We start from the raw sequence: 12,460 nt of genomic DNA on the forward strand, positions 1-12,460 counted from the left end.
AACAGTTTAAAATTACATTATCCTTGGATGTCTTGGATTTATCAGACTATTACTGAGTAGGTTATGAGACCTTTCATTAGTCTCAGTATCACAGACAAAAAATGTATCACTTTGGTTAAGTAAATATTGCACAAGCTTCGTAAGACAAGAAAAATCTGGGTATGAGCATAGATTTTGGTTCTAAAAGTTCTCTTTGAACTGCTGTACCAGTTTGGTTACCAGGCTGGTACACTGCCCCCATGGTAACAATGAAATTACAAACTATTTATCTTAGAAGGATTGATTTCCTTATTTTACGTCCAGTACATTTTGGCTGGATTTCTGCTACTCTTTGGAGGTTTCCCAGCAGAAACTTTAAATCAATTACCACTGATCCAAAAAAAAGCCTCTGTCTGGACTTTAACCTAAACCAAAGTTTTTTCACATTCCAAAGCACTGATTTATTCACAAGTTTTAAGTAATACTCAAACACTTCACACCTCTGATTTAATAAGCTTATCTGCTTTATTTTTATTTTAAAAGTTTGTTGGTACACCCACCTGTAGAAACTTCTGATATCAACTTAATTTCTACAGCTTTTATGAAACTAAACTGTCAACAAGACAATTTGATCCTTTTGGGATCTGATCCTTGGATTTTTATGATTATTTTTAACAAAGTGGGCTGATAGAGGAGTTGATGACAGGAATGGGACTTCCTCATAAAAATCCAGATGAAAAGTTGCAAGTGTCTATTACTAAACACATTAGCAGCTCTGATGTAGAAACTGAAAGATCCTAGAGACATCAAATCTGTAAACTCCTGACAAAGAAGTTAACACTAGATAGTCAGTTAAACTTCTACCAAAAAGTACAAAATAATAATATATGAAAAAAAAAAAAACACAAAAGAAGTATTTACCACAGCAGAACCCATTCAACAGACTTCAAATAGAAGGACAAAATGATTATGTCCACCAGCTGTCTGCTTCCTAGTAAGCGATATATTAGCTACAATTATAAAAAATATTTTTAGTTATAAAAAGTATCAGTTTAGTTATGTAGTTTTATTTTTATCCATATTTCACAATTCCATGATTCCGTCCACTTGGCCCTAACTTGCATTCTTCTACAAACAAGGCTACACCATCCAAAGCTATGCCTGAATAAATTGGAGGTGCATTTTTTCACTTTATTGAAGGCAAAAATAAGCACAGGTATGTATGAGTGAACACACATGGCAAAACAACTTTGTCTTTACTCAGAGAAGAAACACGGAAGGTTGGGAGATTTAGCTATTATTTTAAAAGGAGTCCATTTTTATTTTGCTTCTTTTTGCCCAGTTATTACCTGATGTACTGTATTTTTATACTATAAAAGCAGAAACGAGTCAAAGAGTTCAACTCACACAGAGTGACCAGAAATTACCTGAATCTCAACAAGTGAAGCAGTCACTTGCTCAATGCCTGGCTGCTACCTACCTTTTTTCCTAATGTTTTCATGGAAACAGTATCAGCCTGAATAAAGAAAAGATCCTGTACTATTTTCTATAAAACTTCAATTACCTTATTTTGATTAATCTGATCACTGTTCCCATGGAAATTAAGTTTAAAGGCAGCTGACTGCCTCCAGCTAATAGTGATCTCTTTACTTACAGATTTCAGTTTCTGGTAATTGAGCAAGTCTCAAAAAATCACTTTGGCTTCAGAAGTAACACTTTTAAGTTTATGTGGCATTTCATGAGGAGTAACACCTTGCATTACACTTTTTTAAAATGTAATAATTTTGATGGAAGCAAAATGACTCATTGCTTCAGTGGTAATTACTCCAAATACGAATGCAAACTATTGTCAGTCATCAAGAGGCTTTCTTATAGAGCATTACTTTCCCAATAATTTTCAGCCTTAGGTAAGCAGAAGGCACGTGGCAAGTTTGTATTTTGGTATATAAATTAGACCATTACCTACAAATACTTTGCATGAGACGAGTACTGAAATTCTAGCACTCCTTCATATTTGTTCTGTACATAAAACCCAAGCAGAAAGCTTCAAAGATTAACTAGAGATCAACATTCCTCTCAGAAAATGAGAAAAAGAATGAGCAAAAGAAAAGTCTTAAAATTTCCTCCATGCAGATTTAGTATATCTTTGCAGATTCAGTATCCTAATACTGTCACATACTCCCCACTACCTACTGATAGGTAGTTCTTTAGAGCTGAAAACTGTATCATGTTTTACCAATAGGAATTAAGGCAAGATTCGACCAAACCTGTTTCAACAAGAGAACAAGGACATCTTTACAAAAATTAAGATTTCCTCAATCTCTGATGATCTGGATTTAAAGAATGACAAATAACTGCCACCTATTATCTAATTCATCATTATTAATGACTTCAACTATAGTAAATTCCTTCTCCTCTTGCCAGAAATAGCAAAAGTTTCCACACCAGCACAACAGACCACATCTGTGCACTGTTTGGACAGTCTGCATTACAAGAGTGATCGCTTTACTTGTGCTGTGAGGAGCCTTTGCTTGCTTTCTCTAACTGAAAGATGTAAACTATAATGTACAAAGCAACCTTGCTTGATTCTCCTCTAAAGTTTGAAGAACAATTAATTTTCATTGGCCATGAATTGTTATTGGCTGTCAACCACCTTCTCCACACTCACACTTCCTCCCCCAGATGTCCAGGTGGTAAATCCTTACTCACACTGCCTTTTCCTTCATTTTTCCTATCTCCAAGGTAAACAGCACTTCAGACCTCCACATGAATTTAGAGACCTGCAGTCTATTCGCTTTACTGGGGAGGCACAGCTTTTAAAAGATAAATATGGTTGAGAACTTAGCGGTAAAGAACCTTAAGGTCTTCATATATCAAAGAAGCATTTTTGTGACTGAGCTATCAGATTCAATGAGTCCACCCACTCTAAGGTGGCCCATACATCTCTCCAACTCTCCAGTGCTTTGCCTCAAAACCACAACCCTCTCACATCTGTTAGATAACTGAGGTTAGGTACAAAACCCCAGTCCCACTTCCTCTTCCAGTGCATTTTCCAGGTTTGCTGTTCTTGGGTAACGGAGCACCTCTGAGCTCCTTCTGAGGTGGCTGGTTTTGTCTGCCCTGAAATCAGAAACCACTCTCACCACTGCCTTAACAGGTGCAAATACATTAGCCACCAAAATCCCCTCACAAACACACCCTGCTCTCTTCCTCTTCTATATAATGATTGACAGGAAAAAAAAAAAAGTGTTGAGACACACAGAAAATAGACAAATTGAACAATAAATTATGAAGATTGTATAAATATTAGTTCTAGAGAAAGTATACATGAAGAACAAAGCAATGGGAAAGTAAGTTTTGTATGTCCAGCAAAAAGTATTTCAATGTCAAACTTGAAGGGCAGAAGTAGTTAACATATTGTCATCAGCCTTCCATGCAGAAAGCCAACTCTTATCTCAGTATGATCTCCAACATTCATTTTTTTATCATGTGTCATGCTCAGTCTTACACTATCTGATACATCCTCCTCAGCCACCATCTACTTTTCAGGCACACTCAGAGATGTCATTCCCTCCGTTTATGGGTCACCCCCACCAAAAATACAGAAAAATACATTCAGAACAATCAATTGTCACACCCAACTGATATAATCTGAAGTCCATTTTCTCTACACTCCTATGGGAAGAAGATCCAAATCTTTGGATGCCTGAGCTTGTGCCCAGGCAGGAGCATTCACCATTTGGATGCACGACACAAGAGGTGAATGCACATGATCTGGGCAGCACACACCTGGATGTTAGCTGCAGAACAGCTGACATATCACACAGTAGGGGAAAGCTGCACCATATAAGCTTTCACAAATGCCAAAATAACCTGCACATCTCTTCCCACGTACAGTCCAGACTGAAGATTTAGTACATCATCTGCAGGTAGTTGATTTTGTCACTGAGGATGTGTCAAATCAATCCCTTTTGCTTTGCCTCGTCAACTTAGTTTTTGTAAATATTATCTTTGGTTTTTTTATTGCCAAAAATGGAACCACAGTATACTGAAACCATCCACATTTACATATTGAAAAATCTTGAGTATTCACACTGAAAATTTCCAGTGCTTCTATACCACAGTGACTGTAAAATTTGGGCTCTGTAATCATGTAATTCAATTTACATGCCAAAGAAATTTCACCAGGATATACTTGACTAGTTTATTTTTGGTATGTTTTTGCAATTTACATGGTCAACCTCTAGCACATAGAAAATGTACATTCTTAGAACTTCAAGTCAAATCATATCCAGGTGAAACCAGGAAAATTAGCACAAATTAAGGTTTTGCAGGGCCAGCTACCTAAAATACTATGAAGTTACAATAAAATGATTCCCCACGTATTCCCTACCTTTGCAGTAGCCTTTTTTCCTAGTTCAACACATAGCTTTTTGAATGTACAAACTCCTCCCTATCAAGAGAAAGAGCAACACCACTTGCTGTGGCTTCTTTTTCATAATGGAAAGTACAGTACTGAGTTGGCCAAAAACAATCAGCAAACTGCAGTTGGTTATGAAATGCTTTGGTAGCCGTGCAACAGAAAAGTTTACTCAACTCTTGAGCATTACATCCACAACCAGAAATGTGTAAGGCAACAGTGCGAGTGGAAGCTTCATCCTGGAGCTAAACAGACAAACAGTAAAACGTGTCTGGTGCACTAACAGCAAGCAAACGCACATGGAAATTCTTGCAGCTCCTCTAAAAATAATCCAGAGGAGTAGTTAGAGCAGATCTTTACTTGTCTTTTCTAAAAAATACCCAAGCTGAGCATGTGTACCATTTCAAGTATCGGCTATGTCAGTGCTCATAATTACCCTAAAGGATCTACCCTTCATGTTTCTATTCCATAAATCTCTACAGAATTAATGGGATCTCTGCTATATAAAAAGGAATGAGACAGCTGAAGATTTTTGGTAAAATTTGAGAGAGTCATGTAAGAAGACAAGGAAGTAACAGATTTTAAACACTATCCAGAACCAGTTTTCTCTTCCAAACTGTCAACAACAGTTGTGGATTCCCTCTTCTCTGTACTTTGTAAACTAAAATCTAATCAACAGATTCCTTTGTGAAGAAAAGGGACAGCAAGAACAGTTGCATCAGTGTTTGCTGGTTTTACTAACTACAATAGGAATGTAATGTAGGGAACAATCCAGTATTTGCAGGGGAATGGATTGGATGACCTAATACAACTTTTCCATTTCTAACTCCTTAGAACAGCTCAGGCTGATTCAAGTTCTCAAAGAGATTTCTATCCAACAATACTGAATGAAGAGAACTCAAAGACAAGGTTTGGGGCTTTTTTTTTTCCTTCTTCTTTTTTTCTTTTCAATATTAAGAGAGCCAGAATAGCAAACCATATGCTATAGTATACAACAATGAAGAAAAAGCTATAGTAATTAAATACCCATAAAATGTGGAAAATTGATACAAAAAGTAGAAAGTTCCTTTTGTACTTAAGTCTTTCAATAATCTTGGAGCATTTTATCCATTTTATAACTTAGGAAAAAAGCTCTTTTATAATATCTGAAATTATTAAACAGTAAGGTAAGAAGATCAGTGTAGAAACTTTTCTTAAGTGATATGTTAAAATAGAGAAATATCAGTGTTAATTTTTAGTATACCCATGTTCGTTTTCTTCCTACACTGCCACATACCAGGATCACAACATCCTTGGCTCAAAGCTAGTGCACACTTTTTCCTTTCTTTTTTCTTTTTTTATTACAAAATATGTGTCATCATTCTCTGTCTGCAGAATTAAAAACATTTGTCTTTGCAAGTACAGTTGACTTTAAGAAGTTACTGCTAGGAAAAACAGTCTTTCAAATAAGACACCAGAACTCAGAAAGAAAGATTTGGCACTCCCGAGGTCTTGTAACAAAGAAAAACTATGGCAGATGGGGTTCGTTCTTCCGCTCTTTCAGGTCTCTTCCAAAAAGGCTAGGGACTCTCTTCTCTGAAACTTGAGAGGATAATGAACAGTCCTTCTAAAAATGCATTAAAGGTCAAACAAATACCATGGGTTTCACATACAGTTAAGCCCATCTTGAGGCAGGTATATGAACTAGATAACATTTTGAAAGCTCTTCATACCCTACTTTATATACTACAACTCCACAGAAATCAAAGGTGAGGTTTGAAAGCCTGTGACATATACTGGGTCAGACCAGATGCTCTTAATAATCTCAGTTCTTGTAATTAAAAAACTTTGTCTCTCAAATGAAATTAATATATTGTTTTAAAGAAGGGCAACTAGTGAACACCAAAGATGTAGTTTTGAGATTTCAAGAATGACATCTATTTTAAGATAGTGTGAGGCTTAATAGGACATTAAAAGAAGCATCAGCAGGGTCAGAGTTTCATGTATATTTAATATTTGGACCTACAGAGCACAAGATAAATAATTAAGATGGTTGGAATATTTCAGCACCCTCTTGTTGTAACTGCAATAAAGTGACCATTCCTTGATCCCCTTTCTCATCTTTATTTTCTGTTACAGTGAGAAAGTCCAATCCACCCTGCAACAACAAACAACATGGTAACCAGGACATGCAACCACGAGAGCTGCTACGAAAGCCAACTGCTCCATACTGAAAGCATACTCCAAGTGAGTAAACCAGTTAACTGCTGTCTTCTTTTGGAATAAGGGGCAAAAGGCAGTAAGTGAAGGAGTTTGAAAAGCTTTAGGTTTTGGCTCGATAAAAAATTAGAACAAGTGTTGGAGTGACAATGTTTCACAGATCCACACTCATTTTCTAGCCAGCCTTCTTTAATTCCCAAACCAGAAAGAAACCTAATTTAGCAACTGACCTAACGTTTTGCTTAGATGCACACCACTGTCAGCCTACATCAGAAGGATGACTGGTATTCCTCTTACAGTGATCTTCTGAGCCACCTGCACAGACAGCTGCAGCAAAGCCGCAAGGAGTCTGGGAATTACAGCACTTTAGAAACTTTGATGAAATTCTTTAGGCAAGCAAGTATTGCCAAGCACTGTTCCACTGTTTGTTGCTTTTGTGTATCAACTGCCAGAAGGCACTTATGTTTACTTTTATATGTAAATTCTCAGATATTTTGAAAAGTATCACCAAGCACTTGACCAAGTATCAACATTATTACATCTTTTTCCAGAATAAAATAGCTAAAGAAATGGGAAAATGTGAGTCTTTCAAACCTACTTAGAAATAATCCCTATTTTAAGCTTCCTCTAGATCAGTAATTGACAAGGGTTAACAAATTCTGTACAAGTCTGCATATATTCATGGCATGGGTAACTACCATCTACTGACTCATTTGAGACCTCAGAATTTCTTTCCAGCTTGAATTAGGTCTGTACTGGGGATTGACAACATATTTACCATTTTGTAGGAGTGGAATAATTTTAACCAGCTGATTGGTCCCATTTTTCAGCTATACACAATTTTCAGATTATTGGGGTAGCTCTGTGTACTCTGACGGCACGCTTTGATTTCTTGTTGCTGATCATTTTTGTAGCATAATATTTTACTCAAGTATTCGTCCAACTTATTTTAGGCTGTACTTTAGTCCAGCATATTTATGAGCAAAACACAATATTAAATGGAGACAAGCCAATAAAAGAAACAGCTTACTAGAATTTCAGTTGACTTTGTTAAAGGAAATTATTTTAAATTAATGTGGCTACTGAACTCTTGCCATACTTGACCTCAGAAAATATATTCCTTCTAATTTTTGCTGTGAACATTTATTTATTTAAGCTAAACTCCAGGTCTTGAATGTTGACCATAAAGAAGTGTCAGATTTCCTGCTACTATTTCGTACTCTTTTTTTCCTAAACAAGGGCAAACAACATACGTTTGTTGCATTAGCATTACACTGCCAGAACATCACTCTTAAATGAAATCATCTATGTATTTTTGGTAAAATCTTATTTAACAACTTCCACCCTGACAGAAACAGACTTAAAACAAGGCTGTTTTGTTTTCACTGAGCAACAGTTTGGTCACAGGTTTACTAGATGGCGCTCAAAACATTTTTCCATATGCTCTTCTCAAAGAGAATCTGACTTAAATGTGGTTTACCTTCACCAGTGAATGAAGGCTTTTTTCACCAAACATATCCCAGAGGAAGGTCAGGTCTTCCTGGCTGTCCACATGTGGCTGCAGCTGGGCTGGCAATGCAGCCAGCAGCTCGTACAGACCTATAAAATGAAAATAAAACACAAAGTGTAATCTAGGGTGATCTCATTAATTTCACTTAACAGTTCTGTGTAATTGGCTGCCTGGACCATGTCATTTTAACTGAAGAGGGAGTCTGGAGTATCCGGCACAACATTAACTTGTAGAACCAAAAGGAACATTTAGAAAAAATTACTAAGAAACAAGTATTAGCAGCGTACTTTTTACCTTGTCACAGTTGTCAAGCTTCTACATCCATATATATTTACACAAGGTTATGCAGAAATTCATAAAGGTTTTGAAAAAAGGACAAACCCAGAAAAAAACATACATTCCTTTGCTTAATCGTTATTCCATTTCCCTTGATGTTAGCCAAAGAGTGAAATGAGTCATGAATAGGAAAAACTTCCTTAAAAGAACAGAAACTGGATAGGGTGGTCCATTAAAAAAAGGTTCGTGGTTTCTCTAAATATTTCTTGCTAATATATTGCTTAATATTTTTTTCAATTCTGTGTTCAGCAAGGATCCACAGCAATAGAAAAGCAACTTCTCTGTTTTGCAAGATTAAACTTTTAAAAACAAAACCAACACAATTTTCCCAGACATACATACACCCAGAAATATTTCAATAACATTTTTAATTTGCAGGTATTTGAGATTCTCTCTAGGGTTAAAGCAACTGCTGTTCTCCGTTATTTGTGGCACACCTCAGCAGCGGTCTCTGAGGGGCAGACAGTAGCACACTGTTCCACAGTAGCGTACAGCATAAAATATCCATCGTGCATACAGGCCATCAAAGTGCTGTCCAAAAAATGTAGCAACAGTGTTTGCAGCAGTCCTCTTTAGGGAGGTAACCTGGAATGAGCTGATATCAATTCATAGCACATGTTTAATTTTCCAGTGGGATTACTCGGGGTAAAAAGGACAAAATGCCTTTTTCTCCTGTCTGCTGTCTACAAAAACACCAATAGTCTCCTGGGATCCAAGATACACGGTCCTGTTATTATTTTTAGTCTGAGTAAGTGCTGCTGTTCATCACAAGAACAGATTTACAACATATTCTACTGGTAAAAGAACACTGTTTTAAATTACAGGCTACATATTGTTATTATGCTTATTATCTCCTTAAAACTTATAATTCAGAATATTTATTAGTAAACATAATTTCACAACCTTTTCAGGCAGTACATATCCCTTTCAACATTACATACATCACCTTTGGGTTCTGATTATTTACATTTTCATCTTTTTAATGCCTCTCGGTAAAATATTTTGGGGAAAAAAGCTCTTTCCAGATATATTCTTTTTGTGCTCCAAGCATTTTTTGGTGGTTCGTATTCATTTATCTTAGAATCCTGCTTTTATTTAAATTTGTTCTCATTTTTGCTTCAGAAATACTGCAAAAAGAAGATACAACTCAAACCATTACAATTTTGCAGACAGAAAAAAAGATCATCAAGCTTTGCCTAGCAAGATACAATCAGCGATTGAGCTGACACCCTGAGAAAAGAGGTATGAATGGGATTTGTGGCTACAACATCCCACACAATTAGAACTTCAGAACTTAGCAAAACCGGTTGTTTTTATCACACAATTTATGAAAACATTTTTATTTAGAAAATTTTAAAAAACATTTATTTTCTCTTAGAAAATTAAAACATTTATTTATTTTCTTTCATTTAGAAAATTTAAAAAATTCTTTACAGTTGGCCACTTTTCTTACTGCAAATATATTTACCTCAAAATAACCTGAAGATTGTCAGGAAATGGAAAAGAAATCTTCAATGTAACTTGCACTGTGGCATAACTGCTTAGGAACAATTCATGCATGTCATTCAGAAGAAAGAAAATAGTAACTTCAGCCACTTCCTTAAAATAAAAGACATGTAACAAAGTAAGCTTTCTTTTCCTTGGTCCATCAGATCTGCTTAAATTCCACATGTAATCAACTATAAAACTATTCTCTCCTTGTAACTTGCTCCTCAAAGCTTTGACAATCAAATCCCTAGTGAAAAATAAAATGAAAGTTTGTATTTCCTGATGGATTAACTATTAGTGACACAGAGAGGGACTGAATCTGCCCATAATGAGACTTTGGTTTTACACACAAAACTCCCAGAGAAAAACCCTGCCTGCCAGCACTCCAGGAGTGCTGAACCCTGCAGGTGCTCACACACATGAAGGTTTCACATCCGGCTCAAAAGTTTCTGTGGACTATACTTACTTATATATCCCTGAATTGCCCATTCCAGAGAAATGGGCGTCCATGTCCCTAGTGTGGTACTCCAGCTTCCACAGCAATGCACTCAATCTGTGCAACTCTCCTGGGGAAGTAGAGACAATTAGAGAGGTGCTGACTGATTTTATCCAATATCATAGCCATGTTTCTAGTTCTTCCCTGCTTTGGCTCTAGAGTCCAGTGTTTATAGCTTTCAGCCAGAAGGAAATGAGAATCCAGCCCTTCTCTGCAGCAGTGGAAACTGAGGACTGTGCCATGCAGTGTCCTGGAGAACAGCATGCTCTTGCTCTTCAGACTCCTCCCGAAACGGAGCACTATGTAGCCGGGAATTAAAAAAACAACTCAATCAAGGAGCCAGGTAAAAATCAGGCAGAAGGAGGACTTAATGTATTAACCTGGGGAGAACACAAAACAAAGATCTAGAACATGTTTAAAGTTAAATTTGTGTAATTCCAGATCACCTGACTCAGCTCCAGAAGGTAATGGCAGAAGGTGGTAGCACCTGTAAAGATTTACCTTTTCTCTTGTTCCTTCTTGTTCCTTCTGTGGTGCATAGAATCAAAAATTTTCAGATGAGCATTTTGATTTTTATATATTAAGAAATACAGTATGTGGATCTACACACACCTCCAAGTAAAACATGTTTTTTACTTGTGTCTAAATTACATGAAATGTGTTGTTATTCATTACACTGTGAAGAAACAGTGAAAATTGTGGCTGGCATGTGACTTTTACCAGCACATGGCATATGAAAGAAAGTGCTTTTGTGATATGGACAGGGACACAATAATTTGTCAAGTTAGTGTAAACTGGTAATGAAGTTGACACCACTATATTGGCAGCCAAACATTGGCCTAAGTTTAATTACCAAATCTCACAAATTGTCACATGCATCTTTCCTACACATGAAGGGCAGTAGCTCAAATTCCTGCAGCCCTGTAAGATCTCACTGTACACAGATGCTGCCATGCAGCAATAGAAATAATCTGAATTTCATAGTAGAGTGCTTCAGATCAACTTCAAACCTCCTGCAAAACTTGTAAGTAGTATCTCAGGTGGTTCTAGAAGTCAGAGCCAAAGGCCATGGAAAAAAAATGCAAGTTTAACAATGGTTTTAGTACTGCCAGGCTGTTAAAACCACACTTTCTTTTAATTGTTCCAGTAGCAATTATGTAGTCTGAAGGGATGCCATACCAAGGACTTTTGATTACTTCTAAAACCAAAAATTAACTTTCCAAAAGATCATAGTGATACCCCCTAAAATACAGATGGTTTTGCAAATTAAAAACACATATTCATCACATAAGCCCTGGAGTGAGATGTATCAGTACCTCCAAGTTGAATGCTACCACTGCCTGCCAGGCCTTGACTGTGCTCTTGGTCTCAATTTTGATGTTTCTCTTGAAGTCCCACCTTCTTGAGTCATATGGCATGCATTTTTTTGAAAGGTGCCCACAATGTAAATAAACACAACCAAGAGCTTTAAAAAAACGTATCTACAAGTTGTTTAAATTTAAAAAAAGAAAAAGCAAAAAAAAAAAGTCCCGTTGTTTTTAATGCCTGATGTTGGCAGCACTCTGTGGAGTGTCTTGCAAAAAAATTTTTTTTTGCTTTTATTATACGCTGTTGCTATTCTACTTAGTTTCTTGATTTTTTTTTTTAGTCTAGTGTAAGTTTAATCAGCATTTATATTTAAAAGGAATCATGCACCCATTGGAATTAACTAGTATCAAAATATTTTGGGTGTCAAAATTCAGAAAACAGGACTTACACAAGAAAAACTAATTTATTTCAATTTTTAAAAGTAGGTAGTTTATTCCCAGAAGACCTGAGCATACATAAAAAAAACCCTAACAATGTGATTAAACATGGAGATGTAAGACAATTATGCAATTTTAAGAGGGGAAGTAAGTTTGATGATTCCTACAGCTCAGGGCAGGGGGAACCCTAACGCCCATCACAATGTAATCACACCTGAACATACCCAGATTAGTGGAACAGGAGCAAAAAGGGCCCTTGCTATGTTAAACAAGGTCACATAATCGAG

General features: G+C 36.5%; 1 protein-coding gene across 6 annotated transcripts in view; it reads right to left on the minus strand.

Moving 5' to 3' along the window:
* The window catches only part of MPP7 (membrane palmitoylated protein 7), a 155,355-nt gene that overhangs the window by 93,867 nt on the left and 49,028 nt on the right, over positions 1 to 12,460 (minus strand). For all 6 annotated transcript variants that reach the window (XM_008639261.2, XM_017741475.1, XM_017741474.1 and 3 more), the window contains one exon: positions 8,079 to 8,197. In XM_008639261.2, the coding sequence (XP_008637483.1) occupies positions 8,079 to 8,197 (119 nt within the window). The remainder of the gene's footprint in view (positions 1 to 8,078; positions 8,198 to 12,460) is intronic.

Source organism: Corvus brachyrhynchos, unplaced genomic scaffold (assembly GCF_000691975.1).
Source record: "Corvus brachyrhynchos isolate BGI_N302 unplaced genomic scaffold, ASM69197v1 scaffold167, whole genome shotgun sequence".
Taxonomy (NCBI): Eukaryota; Metazoa; Chordata; class Aves; order Passeriformes; family Corvidae; genus Corvus; species Corvus brachyrhynchos.